The 27,816-nt window shown below is 36.8% G+C and overlaps 1 protein-coding gene across 1 annotated transcript; it reads right to left on the bottom strand.

Annotated features, from left to right (window-relative positions):
• Positions 1-16: 16 nt before the first annotated feature.
• adam10a (ADAM metallopeptidase domain 10a) lies at positions 17-26,369 on the bottom strand. The gene is made up of 16 exons (XM_014972631.2): positions 26,172-26,369; positions 18,964-19,114; positions 13,416-13,534; positions 12,331-12,489; positions 8,986-9,086; positions 8,600-8,758; positions 7,814-7,906; positions 7,499-7,682; positions 4,767-4,930; positions 4,502-4,685; positions 4,274-4,424; positions 3,989-4,172; positions 3,409-3,520; positions 2,928-3,148; positions 2,695-2,821; positions 17-2,198 (listed from the first exon to the last, which is right to left on the bottom strand). Exons 1-16 carry the CDS (start codon positions 26,221-26,223, stop codon positions 2,086-2,088), a joined length of 2,274 nt encoding a protein of 757 aa, XP_014828117.2. The 5' UTR covers positions 26,224-26,369; the 3' UTR covers positions 17-2,085.
• Between the last annotated feature and the right edge of the window lie 1,447 nt (positions 26,370-27,816).

The following is a 27,816-nucleotide window of genomic DNA, read 5'->3' as shown; positions in this document are numbered from 1 at the left end:
AACGCATCAAGAAGCATTTTGATCAGTTCTAGTTTATTACTTTATTTCAAGTAGTTGTAAAGAAATTAGGTTTTTGCACATTTCTTGCAAGTTTGTAAAATGTTCAAACTAAGCCAGATGTGACACAGAACGAAAAGAATTGCACTGAAACGTGGAACAAAAAGACAGGAGGCGTTAAAATAAGACCACAGCTCTGAATCTTTACCTTTGTTGGATTCGGTTGCTTTTATGTCAGTGCACATTTTCACATCACAAGGAATAAACACATTTCCCAGAGATATCAACCCACCTACAGCAGTATGATATAGGATCACCCATATCATACTGCTTCAACATAGAAAAAAAAAAAAAGAATACACCCATAAATGTCTGAATAATAAAATAAACACCATCAGCACCAAAAGCTAAGCAGTAAGTAAAAAAAAAAGTTTTTTGTCGTCTTGTAAGAATTTTTTTTTTCCCAACATGTGCATGAAAACCTTTCCTGTGTTCTGGTTTAGAAACGCAGAAGGCATTTATTTCTCTGTGATGAGGCCAGCTTGTTCACTGATGAACTCTGATTCTCTGCATAGGCTGATCAGTGGGAACCTGGCTCTTTGCATATGAGAAACAACTTTGGGTTGCAGCAGTTCTCCGGACAGCAGCTCTTTACTCTTCAGCAACACCTCAAACCAAAGATTCACCCACTCGTCTCTTTAAAGGTGATATGAAGAACATCCTGAATGAGGACCACTGAAGTTCAACCTGGGATTTAAAATGACGTTACAAGGGAATCTGGGAGTCAGAAGAAGTTAAAGATTTGGCTTAAAAAAAAAAAAAAAAAAAAAGAAGAACAAGCTTATGTACACCATATTCTCAAATATTTCCAAACCTTTGAATTTCAGCAGTTCATGTTTGGCAATCATGCTGCTTAACGTAGGCACATTTTCAAGCAGTTGCACAAACTAAGAGGACAATAAAGCTTTTCAGATGAAAACCGCAGAGTAAAAAAAAAAAGAAAAAAAAAGGAGATTAGCAGAAGACATACTGATTGTTCGCTCTCACATAATGTCAGCAGCGGCAAAGCGATTAAAATTTACAATCTACCCCCCATCAGACTCAGTTCCTCCACATGTACAAAGTCATCTGAACTGCAATATATTTCACTAAAAGAAAGAAAAATCCCTATTTACATTCAAACCAAAAGAACTGAACCGACTGGTTTCAGGTGGTTTTATTTGGCCTTTTTCTTTAACAGCTTACTAACTTACTACAGATGAATGATGAATTTGCTACGATGAAGTAAAACCGTGGAACAATCTGTTGGATAAAAAACAAGTTTCTCAAACTCTTTCAGTTCTGTGTACAAAAGCAAGTGCAAAACAGTCTGCAGAGTCTGACCCTCAGATTAGCGGTGACTCCGTGTTTTCATGCATTTTTTAAGATATGCATGCAACCATCTTTACACTTGAGCGCTATTAGTAATCCTGAGAAAGTGAATTAGAACAGTAGACAACTTAGATCCCCTAAGAAATATGTTTTTTCTCTGAAATAAGGGGGAGAAACTCTACACCAAACAATTAGGATGCTTAAATTAGAAATCAAATGCATTTGGTTTGAAAAAAATAAATCCTCCAGCAATGATGTCAATACGATTTTTTTTTTAAACCGGCAGCTAAATCTCATGTAACGACGTTCAGCTGCCATCATGCTGATGATGGAAAAGATGCAGGACAGACACAATTGCAAATGGCGAGAAAAAAAAAGAAGAAAATTAAGGCCACACTAACAAAATCATAACCATCCGTTCTCATAAAAGATGAGAAAAAAAAATCTTTGAAAGAAACAAAGTGAGATAATTAAGACCACATGGAAAAACAACTGCAAACTCATCCCGCCTTGAAAGATTTGTTTCCTATAAAAGCTTTGTGAACCATTATTAAACTGGCTCTCAGAGAAGAGGAGGGAGAAGACAGCAGCCCCCACAATAAAACATCTTCGGTTCAAAGTTCTTTGAAATTTGATTTCTGTGGTAAAGGTAACTCTTTGGAGTAAAGTGCTCCTGTTGTAGGCACTAAGAACAAAGGCAAGGAGCAGAGAGTCGTCTCATTGCCTGAGGGGTTGCATCAATACCCGTTCTCCGGACCGTGGTTGGTAATGCTGACCTCGTCGTTGCTGCTGGTGCTGCTGTCGCTGACCTCTGTTTATTCTTAGTGTATCTGCAAGATTCATGTCAGAGAGACTCAAGATAAATGACTCAGCAAAACGAGGATTTACAGATAGTAATGTCATAAAACAAACAAGTAGTACAAGCATTTTAGCACAAATGTAACTTTTTTTTTTTACTCATCAGAAGCCACAAAAGACACAAACGTATATCTTTTTGGCACCCTTAGCAAACATTTGTAAAAAGCCTTAAAATAAATTCTTCCTTTGCTGCAGCAGAAAAATCCCACACTGAAAATTTAAGAAAAATTCACCACTTTAGTTCAAAATCACAGTTTACATAATCATTGCCAACATTTCAGGAGTTTCTAGAAACTTTAAATTAGTAAGCCCCAATTTTCTGTCTCCCTCTGTGAAATGTCTCAGTTTTTGCATGAGCTGCACCAAAACGCAGGAAATCATCTGAACTCGTCCTATTCTTCCCACGCCCATCATGGCGCCTCGAATGATTAGGTGACGTAGTTGCAAAGGGTCAATGCGTCATTGTACCTGTGAGGTGTTTATGTTCGGGAAGTTTGGGGTTGTTGCTGGGTGTGTGAACGCTGCAGATCTTGATGAAACCCGCCATCAGCATAATGAGAGCAACTCCCATCAGCAGCACAGCCCACCAGTGAGCCTGTACAGCAGGAAATATAAAACGTGTCAAAGGGTCGACGTGTTTGCTTTAATGGAAATTTGTCTGTATTTCTTATGTGCGAAACAGGTGTGCTGCAGACACTCACCACAATCCAATCTGCGATGTTCTCATACAGCTCTGGGTTTAAAAACGCTTTCTTCAGCCTGGCCAGCGGCCCGTCGGCATCCACCAGTCGGCACTTCTTGAAGACGTCACAGTATCCTTTAAAGTCGTTGCAGGGTGAGCCAGGCGGCAGCGTTTTCACTTCTTTATTAAAGAATTTAGCCCATTTTTCTGAACCGGTGCTGCTGCAGGTGCTGGCATCGTCTGGATGAAATAAAGGCAAAGTAAAACCTCACACCATGTTGCTTAAATGAGAAAGAAAAAAACTACAGAAACAAAGAAACTGGTTTATTAAAGTAATTTGAGCTATTCTAATTAATGTCTGTTATTAATTAGAATTAATGTATGTTATTAATTAGAATAGCACTGAGTAGCTAATTAATTTTCAGGCTGTGATACAACAAATACGTCCGAGTGAGGATTACTCCTGTTAGATGTAACATAGAGGCTGCAGATCTACTCACTTTTTTCCTGGCAGCAAACATGGCAGAGCTCAGCTGCTTCGTTCTTGTCGTCTTTACTGGCGCAGGTGCACACTTCCAGACCGTACTTCATACAAATAGAACCAGAGCAGATCTAATACACAAAGAGGCAAGAAAAAAAATGACTTAATGAACAGAATACACAGAGAGTATTGTTCCTATTTTTATTTGTAGTCACGTAGTTCCTCTTGGAGGCACATTTAGTCATCTTAACATATGTGTGTCAGGTCACTGTCAGTGTTTACGTGCATTTAAAGGTTAAAGGTGAAGAATGATTTGGGCAGAAAGTTGAAAAAGTAACACTTGCTTCTGCATTTGCTGCTTGACATTAGTTTTCCTTAGTTTTACTTTTGCCAAAAGAGTTTAAAATATCAGCAATTAAACAATTTAAATGTAAAATAAGTGTCCAAAATGTAATGTAGTAATGTCACCGATTGACGCGTTCTGCTTTCAAACTCATTTTAGAAGTGTCTGTATTTAAAACACACCGTCAGAATTTCTTTTTTTACATCAAATACTACTTGTACTACACAGAGAAGCACATTAGAAATTAACTGTGTACCCCATTGATGCAAACTTGTGTCCCCTCGTGGCAGGCGGTGTTGTTTTCCTTTGGTTCTGAGGTTGGACACTGCGCAACGCGTCCGTTGCAAAAGCCTTTTTGAGCACATTCAGATGCCACTCTGCAACTCTCACTATTATCCTTAAAAGTACATTTAGTTGTACAACACGGGCCTTGGCTTGGACTGGGGGGGAAACATTACACACATGCAATTAAAAGTGGAAAAAGTTAGGCCATGACGATGTTGTTTGTTTGATAAGATGCTGTACTCTTGGAAAGCCATACCTGCAGATTTTTCCAGGTTTAAGTTTGCACTTTAATTCCGGCCCTTCGTCGGCATTATAGCAGCACTCGTCCTTACAGTCAATTCTGTAGCCGCAGTCGCACTGCTCTCCTGCTTCCACCAGTCCATTGCCACAGATGGGCTGACCAGACTCTGAGCAGAGATGCACGATTAAAACAGAATCAAACACACAAAAAGATTTTCAACACGGTTAAACAAAGAAAGCTTACCAACAAAGCAGGAATCTTTCTTCTTCATCAGAACTGCGCTTATATTCCGAATGCTGCAGATGGAGAACCTGTTGTTGTTCAGTTTGTCCCCCGATGTGGCTCTGGCGTACATGATGAAGTTTCCCGACTCCTTCTTCAACTTCTCCTTGGATTCTCCAGGGGTGCACTCACTCCCAGAGTCATGCTGTAAAACAGGAAGCACTTAAATTACCTGCAGGACACACGGAGGAGCTCTGAGTGAGCCGCAGTGTTTCGACTGGCTTACGGGAGAGCCAAAGTTGTGTCCAACTTCGTGTGCGAAGGTGATGTGTGACACTTTAGGCGGGACGTGTGACGCATAGTTCTGCACAGTGATGATACCGGTGTTGAGAGATTTCTTCTTCCCATCAGAGTAGGGCTTGCTTTTTTCACAAATGCCTCCAGAGCTTCCTGTTGAGTGGCAATTAAAAAAAACAACAATACAGGGATGTGAGATAACAGAGAAGTTACCTGGAATTTGATTAAATGTCTTTTTATCAGTTTAGTAACAGAAAAAACAGCTAATAGTTTATTGAGTAAATCTGACAGGATTATGTAGGGGAAAAAAAAGCAACCACACCCAGTGAAAACATGAGTAGCACAGATATATGCTGCATCTATCTAAACAAAACTACCAATTTGCAGAAGTGCCTGCAAACGAAGCTCAGATGTGACGTCTCCCCTTCTGCCAGTCGCTCTGTCTGAGTTTCTTTTCTGCTCTTAAGATCAGAAACTCTTGAAAGTGTGTTTCACTCTACTATTACTATCTTTCTCTGTGAATGGCTGCAGCTATAAAGAAGAGAGTATTTGGGAGAAGATCAGAGGGCTTTGAGGTGAATATCAACTATGAAGCTTCTTAAAATGAAACTGTTCCTGCATTATCTACGACATTAAGGACGAGTGTATGCCAAAGGTTAAACTGCACAGACACCTAGAAATATGTAAGCAATGTGTCAGATTGTGTTTGCCTAACATGTTAGGGAACTATAATTATGTGCATTTTCATGCCTCTTAAGGTTTTTCATTCAGTAAGTGTTTAACATTTTTAATGAAATGCTTATGGATCAGATGTAGAACAAGAGAAAAAGATATAAAAACTCCTCTCAGAGGACAAGAAACTGCTCATACATAAAAATACCACTGAGTGAAAATTGTTATTCCCTCCTCATCATAAGCTGTAACTGCACTGCAAGTAGCAGTCAATGTGTACGGATTATATATGCTTTGACATGAAAAACAACACTTTTTTATTTCCCTCTGAAGCTCCAAATATAATTCTGCTTTGACATTTGAGGTGAAGTTTATTAAAAAGCAGAATCCACTGAGCAGATCTGGACTTTGTGGGTTTTCATGTTCTTTGACCCGTTTTTAATTGGAAAGAGAAGAAAGACAAAAGCTACCTGAGTATTTCAATAATCCGCAGTATTTTTATTTTAACAGCCTCTTAAGCAGCTGTTTAAAACGGTGCTGTAAATGTTCATCTTTTATATTTAAGACGGGTCTCAGTTTTATAAATACTTCAAATATCAAAGAGGTTCTTCCAATTTTACTAGGGCTGAAACGATTCCTCGAATGATTCGAGTACCTCGATTACTAAAATTCCTCGAGGAAAATTTACCTGCCTCGAAGCTTCGTTAATTTATGTTTTATTAGTTAGCGCACCGTGTTCCGGCCGGGACTTCATTTGCGTTGCGCGGAGCTCTCACTTCCGCCTCTGAGTTGTTGACAAAAGCTAAGTCTCAGCGGCATAAAGTCCAATCTTCAAGATTGGCCCGTGGGGATTTTATTGATTGATGATAATGCCCGACTTTTTATCGTTTTTGGGGAACCAATAAGCATCCTTAAAATGACTGGGGGGATGCCTGGAGTACGGCAGCATTTCTCCTCCGGGGCTGCTGGTTGAAAGCGAACGGCGGGAAGAGCGCTGAGGTGAGCGGATAGCCTGAACAGGGCGGGCGGCTGAGTAGCTGATGCTTACCGTGTAAATGTAGCTTTACCGACGAACCGCACAATAAATTTCATATCCCGGTCTGAAGAAACGGGTGGCGGAGCGCATCGTACATGGCTGGTAGATGAGTTTCTGAGTGTGACCAGTGAAGGTGTCGTAAATATCCCGTATTGCTTCCCCCCGTGTTCGTCCCCCGGTCTAACGGTTCGTCAGTCCGCTGGTCTATTTCCTCCCCTCCACCCCATGTTCGTTCATTCGCCCTCTCCTCCCTTCTCCCACTCCAGGCGGCATTTCCCGTATTTTCAAACCCAAAGCGTGACAGGTTAGGTGGCAAGGTGAGTTTAATTAATCTATTAAACTCACTGAAGATGAATACATAAACTAAAAGCTGGATTGTAGACATTTTTTATAAGCATATTTGTGAGCCTGCCTCTTTGTTATTAAATTCAATATAATTTCAGATTTTTCTATAACTTTTCTTCTGGTTAACTTAGAAAGTGAGCTATTATTGTTACAGGTTAGTTTTCTAAACTACAAAAAAGCAACTGTTAGGGATGCTCAAATATGAAAAATTGGACTGATATTGATATCTGATAGTAACACCGGTATTATGCCAGATTTACCAATATTTCATTTTATAATTTTTTTTATCCGATTACTCGATTAATCGTAAGAATAATCGATAGATTACTCGATTACTAAAATATTCGTTTACAACAGCCCTAAATTTTACTATAACAAGTACTTTGGTTGGATACTTATTCAGAAATTATTTAACTTTAGGGCTGGAACTGATGGTTTTATTACCATTAATATTAATATGTTGTATGAGGAATTAAAAAAAATAACAATAATCCTGACTGGTCAAAGCAGAAAGAACATCATCCTGCATATGATGCCTAAGTATGCAGGATGAAACTGTTTCTAACCAAAGTGGAGCAGATAAACATGTAAAAGTAGCACATAACATTTATGAAGAGAAAAATGTTCATAAACTTCACTGGAGAACAAAAAAAGAACCAGTGTCTGACCTGAAGGAGCGCCGACCCAAGCCAACCCGAGCACGCCGTCATCAAAGTCCCTGTCGGTGAAGACGTAGGCCAGGCAGTACTCGTCGTGGTTCTGCTCAGAGTTCAGCTCCAGAAATTTTTCCACGCCAATGTTAGAAAAGCGAAAAGGATTGGTGGTGTCCTTGGTATCGTCTGTGGTATTGATCTAGACGAGGTCAACAATTACAAACTAAAAATTCAGAAGGGAAAGCTTCATCGTAGTACAGGCTCCTGAAATCCTATCATCTGTCTGAGCTCAGTTTATTCTACACCAACTCTCCCATAGCTTCAACTCACCCTGACCCTTTTAACCATGAAGTTGATGTTTCGGATGCCCAAGAAGTCTGTGTCCTGGTAAATGGAGTCAATGGCCTTCACATGGCTGGAGATCTGCAGAAAATGAAATTAATTAGATAAGCAGTAAGGCACAAACAGAAGCTAATAAAATGCTTTAACATCACCCCACTGCAAAGGGGAAGAGCAGGTTTTTATTTGCATCACATGAACCTGATACAGTGGAATGGAGAGGGGAAGGGGAATTTTGAGAAATAAAATACCGTTTGCATGTTGACAGAAAAACTGAAATCTCTGAGTTTAATCACTTTAAAGCTACCAGTTAGTGCTATAACTCACCAGATTTTCCAACTAGGCTTTTAAAAGATTTTTATGTTTCTGTAGGTCAAGGACACATTATATTTTTAATCCACTTCCTAATATTTTTTGTGACGTGTAAACCCTCAGTTCATCCAGTTTCTCACAGCACCAGCATCGCTGCAGACGCCAGAAGTTCGGCAATGTTATTGTTTGCGAGTCCATGTGGGGCTAATGTTAGCCACGCCTCGTCCGTGGCGTCTATGAGGACCAAATGTGGGACTGGGTCACTTCGAGGCGTGCTGAAAATGACACCAATCTGTTTCCGTGACTGGAACGAATTGAATTTATTTCTGTAGATCAACTGGATCTGTTTGTCTTGAAAAGTTTTTTGGAGTTGAGAGTCACTGCTATGTAAATAAAATCAACAGAATTCAACAGATTTATCATAACATGCTTTTACAAACAGATCCTGTTTCTGTGTGCGGCTACCTGGGCGATGACGGCGTCCCTGGAGCCGTAGTATTTATAGAAGAAGTGATCAGTCTGGATGTAGAGCTGGCAGGTGTTTTTGTCCTTCCCAGCTGCCCTCTTTTTCCTCAGAATAACTGGACCGTAAGCGTCATCGTCTTCTGTCACCCTGCTTACCCCCTGTGGGGGGAAAAAAACAAACACATCAGGTCAGTTCTGATTGTTTTATTCTGTTAAATAACACAATCCATGTCTAGAGAGGGGAAAAAGATCAAAGGTAAAGAGCATTTCCTGAAACTCCAGAGAAAAAACAGATTTAGCAAAGTTCACTCGTCCACCATCCTTGCCCAGCTGCGCTTTTAGCTATCAGAGACGACGGCCGGGTTTGTTGTGATGTTAGCACTTACATCGCTCGGCTCTTCGACTGCAGACGCCTGGTACTTCTTCATCCTTTCAAACACAGAGCGGTCAGCACAGCCTCCCTCTGAGCCGTACTTGTGAGGATAATCTGGCAGATAGAGCGGAGACACGGGAATGACTTTGAAATGCTTAAAAGGAACATAATGATCAGTTTTGATATGACAGCTGATTAGTGTAAGAATGGAGCAGCTGGATTTAATAAAAGCATCGTGGTATTTGAGTCAGTTTCACAACAGCATTGGCACCAAAATGTTAATGAAAAATCTACAAAATGACACTAATGCTAGTATTTAAAAGGGAAAAGCAAAACATGTTGCTATTGCTGCTGAAATGTAACAACTGACATTTAAAGTGTTATTAAAATGTATCTTATTCATTGTTTTTTAATCTTTAAAAAATGCACTAAAGCAGAATGAGGTGCAGGTGTTTCTGACATGCTTAAGATTTATTGTATCTTTTTGTTTGACTGGGACTCAGCTGAAGCGTTTCTTGTTCATCCGTAAGAGGTTGCACATGTAAAGTGAGCTTAGATGACACTTATTGTGATCTAAATGAACTAAATTGAGCTATCCAGAGTGCCAAGAAGATGATGTTCGGCTGCTGGCCTGCAGTCAGCTTAACATACCATTTTTATCTGCTCACTCTGAACTCGTCTTGGTTCTCCTTCAATTTCCAATCCATGACTGTTTGTGTTTCTCACAGCAAAAATAATGTGCAAGCAGCTGCTTTTGTCTTTTGATGTAAGAGAAAAACTCAGCAGCTGATTGGCAGTGAGCAGCAACAGGTGCCAAAAGGAACACTTTAGCCTCAAGTTCATGCTTTGTGAAACTTGAGAAAACTCTGGATGCTATGATGGAAAATATTTGTGGTTTTGAAAATGCAACCTTGTTGAGACCTCAGAATATGATGCATTATTTGAACAAATCAAATTTACCAATTAACTAAATTTTCCATTTTTCTAACTCTAATAAGTGAAAAGCAAAGAAAGCCAGACATTGTCATTAATACATCTCAAACAAGATTTTCTTCTCTGTACATTTATGTACATATACAAAAGCCAAATAAAGAAAAAATGTAAAGGAAATTATAAAACTACCAGCAATGATAATTACATTTATGCTATATAATCAGGGTGTAAATGACTGAACAAGAATAAAATCACAAAGCTTCACATAAAGGTTATTTTAAAAGCAAGATGGCTGTGAAGCAGCAGTGAGATGTGAAACTATGCTGACCTTTACATCATCATCATCATCGCCACAGAGACAAAAACATTCCCCTCCATTATTCCCTAGCAGCTGACTAAAACGGTGAAACTGACTGAACTCACTGCAGGAACAGATTCAAGCTCTGACAATGTGTTTTTTTGGCGTTTTGTCGGACAAAGACGTCTTTGTTCTTATGAAAGAGGTCTTGTACAACTGCTGGTCAAAAGGCCTTTCACTTGTGGGCAGAAGTACAAAGAAATGCATTAAATGATTGATTTTCTATATTTCTCACATCAAATGTCCTTTCACCATCTATAAGTTTACAGGAAATGTACTGGGAGCATTGTGAGGTGAATAGAAAGCTGCTAAAATGATCTTAATTATGATAAAGTATTTTAAATGCAAGTTTAAAATATGAAGTGAAAAAGCAAGATATGCCCAGCTGTGACTTACAAGAGAGATCTTTTTTAACTCAAAAAGGTCAAATTAATCTATATATGTGTGTAACTGGAGGTTTGTTAACCACAATGTGACACAATGGTGACATCTTTTAGGTGAAATTACCCAAAAGGTACTGTGTTTACACAACGTGTTCTTCAAAATGTCAGGTTTGTACAAAACTGGAAGAATTATGGTCTGACGACAGAAATTATAATGTAAAATTTATTTTCCAAACTAATCCAGACAAACAGCAAATTCCAATTTGCTATTTATCAAATTGGAATTTGACAAATAAATTGGAATTTGACAAATTGAAATTTGATAAATAAATTGGAATTTGATAAATAAATTGGAATTTAACAAATTGAATTTTGATAAATAAATTGGAATTTAACAAATTGGAATTTGATGAATTGGAAGTTGACAAATAAATTGGAATTTAACAAATTGGAATTTGATGAATAGCAAATTGGAATTTTTACAAATTGGAATAGTCAAATTCTAATTTGACAAATTGCTTTAGCATAGCAATACTTCATAGTACTAGTGACACAAACACTTAAGGAACATTTCATCAGGATTTAAAGCCACACTTGGTTTTAGAAGAATAAAGAATATACAGCTAATATTAGCTCATGCCTCAACAAAGTACATCTAAAAAACTTGAATATTGTGAAATTGATCATGATTATGGTTTGCAGATAATAAAAGTCTGAATTCAGTGTTTCAGAAAATAAAATCAGCATCTCCACGTCCTGGTAGACGCCTGTGTTGGTGAAAACACAGTGGACCAACACCAGTAGATGACTTGGCTCCTAAACCATCACTGGCTGTGACACATTCACTCTGGGCTTCAAGCAACATGGATTCTGTGCCTCTCAACTCTTCCTCCAGACTTTGAAACCATTGATTTCCAAATGAAATGAGCAATTTATTTAGAGGATTTTGAACCACTGATCAGCAGTCCAGTCTCTGGTTCACGAGGAATGCAACGTTTGTCAGTGCAACGAGGCTCTTGATGTTCTGACTTCAACCTCAATCCAGCTGAAGCTCCTCCAAATATTTGAATGAACATTTCCTGACAATCTTTTCAAGGTCATAGTTCTCTCTGCTGCTGGGGAAGTTTTTCCTACCACACAACTTTCTGCGAATATGCTTGGATTAAGCAATTAGCTGATTTCCAAAAGTTCCCAGTATTTCAACTTTTTAACCATATTTAAATCTGTGACACAGAATTACAATATCTGTGCACCATAACCACTCTGTGTTATGAACCTATATTATGAGTTTCACTTTCTGAAATTACAAAGACAAAAAAGTTGGACTTTTTCCACAATATTCTAATTTTTTTAGATGTACCTGTAAATATTTGGTAACACTTTAAGTGTGTAATTCGGTAAATAATGACACTTCTAATGGACTTTTAATGCAAATTTTAATAGAACTTTGATTTAAAAGGGTCATTATTGACCAAATAATGCAAAGGTTGACACGTTTAATAGACTCTTAATACAACTTTTAAAGCAACTTTGCATTAGAAGTGTCATTATTCACACTTTTATAAACATTCAAGAAGGCTCCTTTGAGTTCATAACGTGTGCTATGCCATGTTTTTGATCGTGTCATGCCAGTCTTATGCACACCCCTTCAAAGAAAGTAACATTGGTTTTAATCAGTACTTACGAATATCATCTTCATGATAGATGACGGAGTGGAATGGCACATTGCTGCGCTCCAGATACCTCTCTGAGGGTTCGACGTAAAACGTCCCTTGGTGTGTTTTAATGAATCCCTCAAAGCGCCCGTCAACCACCGAGCCGTGAGTCAGAGTCCCCTGTTCACCTGCCAAACAAAGGAAATCTAGATCACGTCCTGTTAATCTGAGTTATAAACAATAAATGCAAGAATCCTAATCAACAGCTACATTTTTCATATCTCTGCTGCCTTCTCTCTTCAGAGTGACTATTCTTCTTAAGTGCAGCTTTTATTTACTTGCATTGATCTTTGCACCACCAAGTTTAAAACAACATAAAACTACAATTATTTTTTTGGTTCAACTCTAAGATGCCCCCAGACGACGTTCCCAAAACATAATGGCATAAACTTCCTATTTCACCTTTTGTTTGCTAAAGACAATAAAAGCCCCTTTCCTAATGTTTGTGTGAACTTACAAGGAGACGTGCAGCAGGAAGAAGAGGAAAGGAAATTAAAATATGTTGGGGGATGGGATGGAAGAAAACTGGATTTACTCTACTCACTCGGTGTACCCGGCCAGGTCGAACCCAACCTGCTCATTTCCTTTTTGCCCTCAGTGAGTTCTCTAGCAGCATCAGTCACCCAAAACCATTTTTTAACTGTTTTCTTCCTCCACTGTTTTGGGTGGGTGGCTAATCCTTTTATCAAAGACAATCTTCTCCTTGAAACCGGACAATGACACAGATACTGGATAGGATTCCAGTTTAATCAGCTTGAATGTTTTTCTAAATTTTGATTAATATTAGATGTAGTGTTTCTCCATGCTGCCTTCAGCTAAAGGTTAGATTTTTTTTTTAAATTCAGGTGTGCAACTGGCAAAAAAGAAACAACAAAAAAACCAAAAAATCAAAGGAAATGTTTGAAAAATAATTATACTGATAGTCTAAGAGCCTTATTTGATTTTGATAAACAGTAAGACTTGTGGAGTTATTTACAATAAATCATGTAAAAGAAACAGACAGACAATGAGGAAACTGTAAACAGGAAATGATGCAATGAAAGCGCAGCCTTACCGAAGATTTCGCCACTGTAAATATGTGACGTGTCGATTGGTTCCTCTTGACCTGACACCTCAATGACGAGATCTGGAGAAAAGAGCTTTGTATCTCTCTTCAGCCGCAAGTTAAAATGTCTGAAGAGAGAAAAAAAAAGGAAAATTAGCTTCAGCAGTAAACATTAAGCATCCAAACTTAGATCACAAAATAAAGTCTGTGCTGGAAAACACAGTGAAAACCTCAGGGCTGCAGTCCACACAACCACAATGAAAGCTCTGTCACTTTGTTCTGCAGGCTGTTGCTTAAAGATTTTCTCTAGAACAGTGATGTCAAAAGAACAGGATAAAAAAAAGAAACTCATCGCTGGTGTAATCCCATATGAGCCACTAGCTTGCCAGAAACTTGCAGTGATGCTTGAAACTCTTCAAACGACGAGAAACATCCCTGCTTAGCATAATTCTTATGCAATCACACGTCTGTGAAGGTTCTTCCACATGACTCAACTCTGAATCACCACTGCTTCTTACTCACTGACACCCTGAGTTCAACCATTTTGGCTTCATCATGTTGGTAAAATGGGGGCAATTTAATATCTATGTTTCTCCCCCATTATATTTGTTTGTTCAGAGATTATAACTTAGTCGTGCTTCGATGCAGTTGGCAGCGCTGCAGGATAAATAATGAGTCCTCTGTGAGAAATAGCAATGAGTTTTGACCAACGGGTTTTACAGAGAGCAGCTCTGACATTACCATGTTAGTCATTTTATCTCATTCAGTTTTTTGTTACAAAGCCACATATTTGTTTGGAAAATCCACTGCCCTGATTTCTACTCAGCATCAGACACTGATTAGTAAAAGTCAAGTTTCTAAACTAGCAACCAGGCCTGAAATCAGCTTAACACGGCAATACACCAAATATCTGCTGCTGTTGTATCAACCTTCCAGACCGCTCAGGTCTTCTGGTTCTGCTCTGCATCCCCAGAACCAAACATGGACAAGCAGCATTCAGCTTATATGCACCACAAATCTGGAACAAACTTCTAGAAAACTCCAAAACTGCTGAAACACTAAGTGTCTTTAAATCTAGACTAAAACCCCTCCTGTTTCTAGTTACCTTTGAAGCATAATCGGTTAAGAATTTAACGATGGCGCCTGACTAAATGTCATGTTTCAATAGTTGATTCTATGCTGCATGACTTTGTGTTTTTTGTGTTCTAGTGATGTAAAGCACTTTGAAGTGCCTTGTTACTTAAATGCGTTGTGCAAATAAAATTTGATTGATTTATTGAAAATAGATTTTTCTATATGTGAACAGGGATATAACTGAAAGTCTAGCAGAGTTACAAAGTAAACAGCGTTTTGAGGGTCAGACAGAGAGCAGGATTTCCCTCTGCAGGATGAATCTTTGACCTGTCCAAACATTCACATGTTCCTCATCATTCACCCCCGTTTCCACCACCTTGCAGGCAGGTTTGGTTTTATTTTCTCATACATAAAACATTACTAATTAGAATGTTAATATTAATCATATCTTTTTTTTACATCCACATTGTGAACAACTGGCAAGCTGCTGCCTGCTAAATGTTAAACTCTAAATAGGTTTTTAAATAAAATGTGCAGCTCAGTCCTGAACTGAAAAAAAAAATAAAATATACAGCGTAAAATAATAGCAGAAAAGTAGGGAGTGAGTTTGTGTTGCATTTTCTCACAATTACAGACATATATGAAATGTCAAAGATGTTTTCATCTGCATGTGACCATCATGCACACCATTGAACACGTAAACACAAACAGAAACAAACAACAAAAGGTCAACATTGCTGCCAAACTAGGTTAATATAACTGGTAATTCTACAAATGAAGTCAAAGATTAAATCAAATGCATGTTTTCTTCAACATATTAAGCACAGCATGTCCAGTCTGTGCATTTAAAGACACTAATACAGAAGCACAGGTGAAGCTGTTTGCTCTCCAAGTGGGACACTGGTGTTATTTGTGGGAATGGGTGTGGCTACCACTGATAAAAAGAACAAACAGGAAACATGAAACAGCCAACCGTATCAAAGGTGACGTCTGTCACTGACACCATGAATGAAAGCACATCCAAATTTTCCACAATAACAACAGCCCAAATATTAAAACTGCTGCTGTTTAACATATACTTAATAACATATACTTAAAATAAATGGACTTTTCAATATTTTAGTTTTGATATGAGGCACCTGGTTTCTGGAATGAAAAAAATTATTTAGATACCAATGCGAAATACGCATTGTGAAATATGTGAAATCAATAACAATATATATAGCGAAAGACGTGATCAATATCACTGAATTCTCGCCAAAAACGCACAGCATTCTGGGGGATGTAGGCATAGGAAAGGCTTTAGCCGTTCAACCTCTCAAGGTTGGTGGCATCAACTAACTCACTCCCTCACTCTTTGGTTACCTAGCAACTCACTAGCTCTTTGGTTACCTAGCAACAACCTGATGAGTAACTTACGCAGCAGCGGTTTCAGGTTTCACCACAGTGCCGCAAAACCGCTTAAAGTGAAGGAAGAAAATGATCACCATATCTCAGGGGTGTCAAACTCCAGTCCTCAAGGGCCGGTGTCCTGCAACTTTTAGATGAGCCTCTGCTGCACCACACCTGAATAAGGCTCTGGAGAACCGATCTACACAAGGAGGAGGTGATTAAACCATTTCATTCCAGCGTTTTGAACCTCTAGCACATCTAAAAACTGGAGGACAGCGGCCCTTGAGGACTGGAGTTTGACACCTGTGCCATATCTGATATGAAACTCTGGTATCGTGGTACATTATTTTTAGAAATATATTCTAGTTTCAATGAGCGAAAACCGAACCCTATAAAGATTGTTTTAAACTTGAACATAGATGTGTGAAAATATTGAGTTGCGTGTCCATACTGTCTCTTTATACAGAGAAAAATTACATTTCAACAGATATTCCACAGAAAACAGGTTTCTAAATCATAACTGGAACTTGCGTTCTTGCACAATGTGGCTTTGAAGTGTTCATCTTGACTTTCTTTGCATTTTAAAACTCAAAATGAATGAATGTATGGAAGAACTTTTGTCAAAAACTGGCTATGACTAAGGTGTTCAGGCATGTGAAAAACCCGTAACAGTCAATTATAACACTGTTGGCCAAAGGAAATCCAGTTTGCAGAAGCCTCATACGACTGTAAGAACTGGTTTAAAGTTTGCTCAACACTTTTTTTTTGATACACATTCTGACTTCTGCCGTTAAACAAATCAGGCAAAAATTTAAAGATAAGAGATTCACAGTCTAACAATCACCATGCAGCACTGAAAGGTGAAGGAGAGACAATTAAAATAAAAGCTAGAACTCTATCTAAGACATCATCTTTGCTGATAAAGATGAATATGTTAATCCCTAAAATCCAACACAGAAATACTAAAAAAATGTTGCAAAATCAATAACAATGAAAACAGATCATATTTCTCCATAGTCAACACAAGCAAACTATGAAGACATTCTGCTTTACATGTCCCAAAAATCAAACTGCTTAGGGCTGAAAGGATTGATCAGATTAATTGATTACTGAAATAATCATTAACTAATTTAGTAACTGATTAATTAACTGAATTACACAGCCTCAAAAAGATGCTATTTACTGAAAGAATGCGTTACTCTGAGCTATAACTAAGCCAAAGCTGTACAAAAAATACAGACATATCAAATTTAAGTTGACAAAAAACTTATCTTAAAAGATTTAAAAGACATATCTTAAAAAAGGTTCTACAGGGTTCTATTAAGAACTTCACAAGTGACATACTTTGTAAAAAAAATCCTTTTAAGCACATTTTGCTGTGCAATGATCAATTTCTTAATCCAGTGATGAACTCTATGCTGTATTGATGCCAAGTCAAGCAGAAATAGCTGAGCTGTTATAGTATTTTAGGAAATAAAATGCTTATTTAAAATGAATTAAATTATTTCTTTATTGCAATTTTCAAGGAATTCCAACAGTCTATAGAAAAAAAGCCATAAGTGGTTAAATGAAAAATCTGCAGAATGTGGCCAATTTTTTTATTCATCAATAGAAAAGTTGATTACTAAAATAATCGTTAGCTGCAGCCCTAAAGTTCATAATGCTATGCCAACTGTGACCTAACAGATTGAGTATGGAGAGCCATTTCAGCCAAAATTAAATAAATAAATGGGTGAAATAAATAAATAAAATGAGTAAAATAAATCAATAGATTAAGAAAATGAGTGAAATAAATAAAAAATTAAATAAATAATTCAGCTTTTTCATTAACCCAATTTTTGATTTCTTTTTTATATTATCAATTTCTCAATTTCCCTTTTTCATTTATCTATTTTTCATTTATATATTTTTCATTTACTCATTTTTCATTAATCTATTTTTTATTTAACCAATTTTTAATTTAGCTTTTTCATTAACCCAATGTTTCATTTATTTTTCAGATTATCAATTTAAAAAAATAGATTAATGTAAAATCGGTAAATGGATAAAGGAATAAATGAAAAATGGACAAATGAAAAATAGATAAATAAAAAACAGATATATGAAAAAGGGGAATAGAAAAATTGATAATATGAAAAATAAATAAATGAAAAATTGGGTTAATGAAAAAGGGAAATTAAAAAGTGGTTAAATGAAAAATAAATTAATGAAAAATTGTTAAACGGAAAAAGGGATAAATGAAAAATAGATAAATGAAAAAGAGAAATTGATGATCTAAAAAATAAATAAATGAAAAATTGGGTTAATGAAAAAGGGAAATTGAAAAGTGGTTAAATGAAAAATAGATTAATGAAAAATTGGTAAATGGACAAAGGGATAAATAAAAAATAGATAAAAAAAGAGAAATTGAGAAATTGATATAAAAATAAATAAATGAAAAAATGGGTTAATGAAAAAGCTACATAAAAAATGGTTAAATGAAAAATAGATTAATGAAAAATGGGTAAATGAAAAATAGATAAATGAAAAAGGGAAATTGAGAAATTGATATGAAAAATAAAAAATGAAAAGTTGGGTTAATGAAAAAGCTAAATTATTTATTTAACTATTTTTTCATTTATTTCACTCATTTTCTTCATTTATTGATTTATTTTCTCTTTTTATTTATTTCACCCATTTGTTTATTTATTTATTTAATCTTGGCTGAAATGGCTCTCCATAATTGAGAAGCTCAAGCACAGACTAATCACTGGGATTTCCCATAACTCCACTCAAAAAAAAAAAAAAAAAGAAAAAGAAAGTTTTGTGGGTTTCTCCTCTGCTCATTAAATTCCGACTTCCAAAGAGAAACCACGGGCAACAAAAATGGGAAGTGTTCAAACTTAGTTTATTGTGCAATGAGCAAGATATTTAAATGACATAACATCTACATTTTTTGACATTTTAAACTGCATTGGTACATGTTGGACAATCTTTTCTTTCCCAGAAAGGAGCGACATAAAGCAGACAAAGGATCCAAATTTCCACAGCAGATTAGGAAGATTTCAGCGAGGAAGGGTGGGTGTGTGTGTGTGTTTTGAATTGAACTGACCTCCCATGAGCATGGAAATCCAAGTGAATCATCTGGTCTTGCGGATGAAGGGCCCTTTTGGCTCTCTGATGGCTGCTATGCAGAGCTTCTGTGTCATACGACAAACCCTCATAATGGCGAATATATTTGTTCAACGGCTTTTCAAACTGGCCTGAAAGACAATTCAACGACACAATGAGACAAACTTTGTTTTTAAAAAGGCAGATGCAATATAATTTCTCTGATTTCTGGAACAAAACAAAACCTTTGAATGAGCAATCATCAAATGAGTCATGCTAGAAAATGTCAGGAATGTCTCCAAAACTGAGCAGGGTAAAGCTGTCACTCTCAGTGTAAAAGGCTTATTCATCTTAACGCCTCAAACCCACAGAGTTCTTCCAGCCATCTTTCTTTCTAACCGCTTCCTTTGTTCTTTTATCAAAAACACAGAGTCCTCAGTTTAACACAAGGGGAGCAGAGCGCATGATGCGCGTCAGGTGACTGGGGCTCTGTTTCCACAGAACAGCAGGTCTCAATGCCAGTGAATGAAACTGCTGAAGGCTGCTGAAGTAGTAAGCAGCTCCATTCCAAGGAAACACTGGATGCCATTTAAATACTGGTCTCTGTTGGTGTTGTCACGGCAGTTTTCAAAATAATGGCATCAGAGTTGACAATTTATTATTAAGCATAGAGCTTTAATTATTGATTTATCTCCATTAACCTTCATGAAAGTGTTAAAGTGCAAAACACAAATGGTGGAATAAACAGATGACGATTAATGTTATTATTCTCAATAAAACCAATTGATTGAAAACACTAGAGGAACCAAAGAAACAATATATAAATGCACCGATCAGGATTGAAATACCAATTTCTGGTTTGCTTCAACAGAAAATGAAGAAATAACGTTATCCCCATTTATTAATTAATTTATTCTTTTTGGTTTTAATGACAAAGTGCATACATGAACCAATGTTTGCTGGTATTTACCTTTGTGGGGAGGATCAGATCTTTTTTATGTATTAGTAAATTTCACTCCTTTTCTTTTATGTTGCTGCTTTTGTAGTTCATTAAATGCAGCTGTTAAAAAAACAACAAATGGTACAAGACTGAGTCAAACTTATCACAACTGGCTAAACTATGAGGAAACATGACTTATTTCTGTCATGCTCACACAGTATTCTGATAAAAACCAAAAAACACTATGCGGCTGTGTTTATCGGAAATATTTAAGGTTAAAGTGCCTTACTTTTATAGTGGCAAAAGTAAGAAAATGAAGTTCAGAGACATTTGGACTGAAACACCAAATGTTTTTATTTTCCCACTCCACTGATTTGCTCTGTAAAACTGAACTGCAATGGAGTGGGAGTCATAACTCCCCAAACAGAGAGGGAGAGGCTGTACCAGGCTAGCAGCAACTTGTTCATGCTGCACACACAGGAAACGGCAACAATCTGCCACGTTCATCTAACTTCTAAAATGACAACAATGTAAACAAACTAAGACAGGCTTAGGGATGCCTGGACAGGATTACAGTGAGTATTTTTCTAATCAAGGAATGTAAATTTGGTACTAAAATAAATACCGCTATCCCAGACTGCAAGATCTCCTCTCTCAGGAGAATGTGGAAACTTTACTGATGTTTAATATTGGCAGCGACATGGTCTAAGACAGCAATTTGTTTAATAAAAAAAGGGAAGAAAGGGATTTTTGTCTACATTCAGTAAATAAAACTTTTCTATAGCCATAAAACCCAAATCATCCTCTTAAAATGATACTTTATAAAGCATAATAAATGACTGTATTTGTTTTATGGTTATATTTAAGAAACACTGCTTTATTTCTACTTTGAGGTTTAGGAACAAAGACAAAAAAATCTATTACAGCAAAACAAATCCACCTGACTTTTATGCAGTTTTCTGCCTTCAGCTCCTAAAACACAGAGCTGCTGTTAAGATCCTGGATAATTGAACTTATTTTAGATGTTTTATTCTATCTTTTTATTTTTTACAATAATCTTTAATTATGTTTTAAGATTTTTACAATAATCTTTAATTATGTTTTAAAAGCATGTACTATTAGTTAAACAACAAAATTTAATAAACAAATGCATTGAATGAAAAATTCTATCTTTATGTTAAATAAAAAAAGAATGTAGTTTGCAGCAGTTTCTTAAAATCCTCAAAATGGTCATGAAACGTCATCGACGATTAGCTAAAATGAACCTCTTGTCTCATTTAGTTTGCTTAGAATCAGCTGTACATCAGAAACCACTGATAAAGATCTGCTTGGCACATTCACACAATATTTGCATCTTCACAAAAACATGCCACAGCTGAGTTATTTGAAGTCTCTGTGGGTGTTCAAGCACAAACCTGGTCAAAATAATAACACTTCTGTTTTTTTGTTCTGTAACAGCCCAGCCTCACTCCTAACTTTTTACACAAGGATTAATGGACAGTAATTAATACTAAAGAAGTAATTCAAACATTTTTTTTTACAGTTTCACTGCTGCTGCACATCTTGAGGATTGCAGAGCAAAGTGTTTTGAGTGCTGTTGCAAAGAGCAGCTTTTGACAGAAAGGAAACTGTTTTGCTGACAAGAAGCGAGGAAGTGGTAACAGCATGGATTCAACTCTTCTGGGCTTTGCAGGCGAGTTGATTGTTTGACAACAAAAACATCACATAACTGGCAACTCCAAGGTCTACACTTAACTATGGATTTAGCTGTGCATCCCACAGTGGAGAACAAACAAACCTGAGGTTTAGATGTAACCAGGAAAAACCAAATCCTTAACTAAATACTCTTGAGGATCAACAACAATGAAATTAAGAAAACAAATCTTAAACTGAAAAAAGCCTGGCTCACATCAACAAAATTATGCCAGACAAATAACCAAGCAGGACTTAACAAAGCAAAGCTGGGCTGGAGTACAGGAACTTCATGCCATCACAATGTGGTTTGTGAAAGCACCAGTGTGGTGAAGCTGTTGGACTCAGTCTGCTATTGTTTTGAAACTGACTGGTCCAAGTTGTCTGCTCTGATTTTATGCCAACATTGACACAAACTGACACAGTTGCTGCAGATGATTTATATCACCTCCTTCTGCTGCTATTCTTTAGACATAGAAAGTCCTGCTAAGAAATTTGAAAAGGATCCTGTAGAAATTATGAGAGTTGACCCTCGCCTACTCGCAACTTAATATTTATAATTTTTTCTGCAAAACATAACGCCAAATTATTTGTGATTTATCCTTAGAGCATATCTTAAACATCAAACAGAGACATTCATTTTCCTTTGTCCTGATTGGCTCTGCCCTGAAGAGCAGCAGTAGTGCCACTGTGCGTATGAATGCATATTAAAACAGGTGGTATTATGTATTTTACAGGCGCATACTTCCATTTCATATCACAAAGAAACTATGTTACCTTCAGTTGCTATGAAAATTCTGTAAATATCAGCATTTCCAACTTGACTGTGCAATTTAACTCCTTGAAATTGGGCCTCTGTCTCTTAAGGAAACTCATACTCTGACTTTCTGCTTTCAGCACATCATCACAACAATTCTTCTCCATTTTAGTTTACAGCTGTTCTTAGGAAATGAGAAGCATCTCATCACCTGTGCATCTCAGCAGATGCACAGTTCCATCAGTTGATTGCTAATTGCTGTTGCCGCTAGTCTGAAGGAGCTGAGTGAGGGAGACATGGAGGGAGGGCTGCTCTGTGAGGCAGAGGGTTGGCTGGAGACCACAGCTCCAAGGAGGATCTTCGTGAGGGAAAATGTTTGTGGATCCTCTGGTTCAAATAGGAGATTGAAGGATTTCTCAAACATCAATGAAAGAATCAGAGTAACACTCTAGGTATGTTTAAGTGTACCACTTTTTTACCCGTTAAGGTATATTTGGTGTTTAAACAACTAAAATATTCACCTAAAAGTAATCCTAGAGGAGGTCTAAAGTATCCAAGTACAGATTGTAGATACGGATTTAAGTTCCTCATTTGCTGTATTCCCTTTTTCATGCTTATCGTCTTTACTCTGTTTTATTTGTGTAATATATGGCTGACTTCCGGTTTTTGAATTGATGCTTTTACTTTGATAAGATAACTTCCGCTGTATATATTATGGAATGGCAGCTTAACGATAGAAAGGAGCGGGAGAAAGGTTGGAACAATGTTAACTGTATCTTGTTATTAGCGGCCCATTTGATAGAGGCACAAGGTATGTTAATTTTGTAAAAAAAAAAAAAGATATTTTTAATATTGATTGGTTGAAATTGTGAATTTGTTTTATTGTATGCAAACACTAGGGTATAGATTTTGAATTAGAGTTGACATTTTTAGTCGTGAATGTTATTGTTAGTTCAAACGTTATGGTTGTAAGAGTGTGGTTTTGTATCTTATACTGCCTTTTTCTTGTGTGTTTGTACATCCAGCTCCTCCTTCAGTGAAACTCGGGGTTTATTTCTAATGAACCTCACTGTTCATCAGTAAAGCCTAAATCCTTCATTTGGGGGAGGAGGAGGTCTGCTACACATATGTTCAGCCATCACATAATTAATTATGATTTCCTTTTCTGCCAATTGCTATAAATTCTCAACAAAACTTACAGCAGCTTTAATCCAGATTGTACATGAACCCCCTCCTCTCTGACGTCAGCAGCAGTGAACGTGTGTAGTTGTGTGTGGGCCTTTAATGCAGCCATGTTGGGCTCCAGACATCTTGGATTTCATAAAGCACTTCCGGGGTGATATTAAGGTGTCTTTTTGTCGTTTCAATGTATTTTGTGAGATGACTGAAGTGAGCCAGCCTCTATTCTGCTGCTGACTCAACAGTGGAGGACATCACAGCCCACATCAGCTGACTCGTATAAGGGCAAGCAGGCTTTTTGGTGGAGGAAGCGATGTAGGGATGACATATGGTTTGTGCAACCACCCACTCACTGGTTGCACAATCAGGTTCTTTTGTGACAGAGGCTATTAGTTGGCTCTGTCCAGATTACTGTGTGAGAAAAAAGATGCCAGGTAGAACTTCCTTTTACTCCCTAAAGACAATGGGTTATTAAAGTTTTTCACCCCCAAAAAAGTGCTTAAGTGTTATTTAAAGCTGCTGAATCTACTGTAATCAGAAGAGAGAAGAGTCATCTATCTCCTATGCTTTCCCTGTAATTTTTACTTAATTAGCTCCCTGCCTGTGCCTGTTTGTTAATGGGCAGACTTCTTCCTGAAGATCATAAAACTTTACTTCATCCCTTTCAAATCACATTGAACTGAGTGTGAATATCAAACATTTTTCATGGTGTATGAACAATTATCTCATCTTGAAAGTGAACAAGACAAAAGAGAGGATTGTAGATTTCCAGAGAAACAGGGTTAGTTCATTATTATCTATTGTCATACAACAATGTCTTCAGTCAGAGGCTTCTTCACAACCACTGCAACACAGACGTCTACAGGACACCCTGTAGCTGTCTACCACAACTTCTTGAAGAACCTTGAAAAATATGAGTTGCAACAAAGTATTTTTGAATTTAACTGAAATATGACAAATTTCTAAATAAGCTAAACATAGTTGTATTATATTTTAATTTAATTTATAAACTTGTAAATTAAGTTGTATTAATTTAATTTAAAAAGTGTAAATACGTTTTTCTTTTAAACTGTACTATGAAATGAAATTGGACCTATTTTTATGTTTTCAGTTCTGTCTGCTCATACTTGAGATTTTGGAAATAAATTTAAACAGTGTTTTTCTAGCCCAGAGCCACATTCACATAATCAGTGCGCATTTGTGAGCGCATGTGACACGAAGTTGGAATCAAACCCACAACGTTCAGATTAAAAGACAACTACACCTCCCAATAAGCTAGAGTCACCGATAAGCAAATACATAAACAATAAAGGTCTTGTTTTATTTATTTATGCAGGAGTTTGCCATATATATGTATATTCAACATTAATAATATTCTTTAATTATTACATTAATCAAAGAGAGTTGCATTATTTGTGAGTGGCAGCCCACAATGTCACCAGTTTAAGACCAAATGCTGAGATATCCGACACTTTTCTAACTAACTAACTAACTAACTAACTAACTAACTAACTAACTAACTAACAGTGTTTCCCAACCCAGGTCTTTGTGACACACTGTCCTGGATATCTTAGATGTTTCCCTGATTTAACACACCGTTGCACAAAAGCAGGTTAACCAGCCATAAACTGAAACATGTAAAGCACCCCAGGCAGTGTGCCTTGAGGAGCTGGGTTGGCAAACATTGTACTGACAGATGCAATTAGAAGTACTTTTATTCCCGTAAGCCTCTGATAAAGATTAGAGACATGTGCTTTGATCAATAAATGGGAAAACCTTGTAAATCCTTCACTTTCTGCTGGTTCTAATACCTGATCAAAACACATGAAGCACATTTTTTCTCCTTTCTGCATCAGACAAAAACTGGTACTGGCAGGTCTGACTTGCAGAACATCTAAAATTACAATCAGCCAGGGAAAAACATAAATGACGTTGTCCATAAAGACAATGTCATAAGAATCAAAGTTATGCAATTATTATCAATGGGCAGAGAAAACTTTAGGTTCGGTTTAGTTTGAAGACTTTCAACACTTAGATTTTTTTCAGATCTTGAAACAAAGGTTGTCCCACTGGATTTACTTTAAATAGTGGCTTTCAAATGCACAATACAATGCTTACAAGTGAAACTGCTTACCTTAGTAGATTAAACTGAGTTGATATCTACAGAAACTGAATTAGCTGCATGATCTGGCGAGAAACTACAAAATAGCTGTTCATTTACCTTTGAACAGCTTTGTCTTTTGTAGATGTAACTATGAGGTGTCAGTGTAAGTAACGAGTTGGGCTAAGTTTAGAGAACGTTTTTGCAATATTTCCAGCAGTAGTGAATGTCTCCTCCTGCTGTGTGTGTAAATTTGGCTAACTGTCCGCCCTAAGAGTTCCTGCTCGTAGACACAACACGAGTTTTCCCACTCAAGAACTGTCAAAAGCTTCTATTTACCTTGTGTGTGTCGGGTTTAACTATTCAACCTGACACCAAAGCTAATTTTGTCACGCTTGGAACCGTCTCATGTTCTGGCAGTACTCTTTAACATGAACATTAGCCACCTAGCTAGCAAGTTAGAAAGCCAGAGTACAACTGTTTGATCCGATTAGCGCTATCACTGAACACTTTCCCCGTGTGAGTGAATGGAAAACTTACCTCTAACATCCCGTAGGTAGCAAAAAATGATAAATAATTTGAAAAATATCATATCCGACCGCCGTTTAGTTCTAATGAACTAAGCTAAAATACACATAAAATCCGTAAAGTGCCTCTCGTTTCGCTGTGTTTCTCGTCGCGCTCTTCCTAGTTCGCTCCCATAACAAACACCGGCGGCTTCGAAACGAACTCACAAGCAGACAGGCCCCCTCCCTTCCGGTGTGTACTGCCAAGAGAGCGTAGACACACCCATTCAGATACCAAAGCACAACACGAAATCACCTCTAAACAACAATTTACTTTACCGTAGGATAGTAAAACGCTGTCCCAATCCTCTGTAGCGACTCCAAAACCCGGCGTTATTATTCATGTCAAGTTTTTTTTGCCTCCATTTACATTTGCTTTCTTATGAAAAAAAGACTTCCGGGTTCACTGACTGGACATTTCAATGTACTCTTTTGAGGGGAGGGAGATGAAATCTGGACAATGTTTTTATGTAAAATATGCTTAAAATGAAGAACGGATATGAATAATTACTGATATCCCATATTGCAATATAATTTTTGAACTGTAAGGGTACAATATACAGGATTTTCACATTTTTCATAAAAAATTACTGACTTTCGAAAACTTCTCAGTATATTAATTTTCTCTGCTGTAAGGCTCCTCAACAAACATTAATATATAACAATTACATGTTTTTACATTCTTGTAAAAAGTTTACAATTTAATTTGTGTCAGATGACAGGATAATCTGATTTTGTTTTTACTTGTTCCTTCTTGTCTTGATACTTATTTTTTATTTATTTTGTGCACAGTTGTGTGTGATGCAGTTTTAATTGATTGCACCTCATGAGGTACTCTTAATTTCATTGCATTGTTTCACTAAACATTGACAATAAAATCTTAATTCATTAGAAGTGTGGCATGCAACTGTATTCAACATATGAATTCTCCCAGCACAAGCCCCTTTTAATGTGATATTCCTTAATAAAATCCATGCGTGTGTGGTATTTCATCTGTTCTGTGAATGACTAAGGTTTGTTCAAGAACATAGGGATTTTTAGCAAATGAAACTAAAATTAAACTTTCTTGTCTTCATACAAAAGGCTACATTTGGCAGAAAAAGAACCCCAAGCATAACTGTTAACAGAAGTAGAAAATGTCATTCTTTACCTAAAATTAAAGCATAAACATGTATTGTTACTATTTTTCATTTAAAATAATGATATCCTTGTTTGGGTTTAGTAGGTTTATTTTAAAGGACATCAAGCCTAAAATGTTCCCAAACCCTTCTATAATCCTAATTGTCAAATTTTTAAAGATAATTCAAATATAAAATTTACATAAAGGAGTAAGCCTATAAGTCTAGATATTTAACATTAAAATGTTTCATTTCTTGATTAAATTGTGTCTGTTTTTTTTATTAATAAGACCATTTGTATCACTTCTTCTACTGTTTAATAAACAATGACACTGTCAAGTCTTTTCTGAGTTTTTGTACACTTGATGATCCAGGAGGTCAATTTCAATCTTTACAACCTCACAATCTTAGTTAGGCCCCTTACAATCTTCAAAATAACAGTCAACAAAATGATTTGTTTGTCAAAAGTAAGAAAAATCCCTCAGAGAGAATCTTCTGTTT

Source organism: Poecilia mexicana, unplaced genomic scaffold (genome assembly GCF_051168715.1).
Source record: "Poecilia mexicana isolate PSO_F unplaced genomic scaffold, ASM5116871v1 scaffold_3, whole genome shotgun sequence".
Taxonomy (NCBI): domain Eukaryota; kingdom Metazoa; phylum Chordata; class Actinopteri; order Cyprinodontiformes; family Poeciliidae; genus Poecilia; species Poecilia mexicana.
Note: the sequence above shows the minus strand (reverse complement) of the source record. Positions and strands in the feature narration are given on the sequence as shown.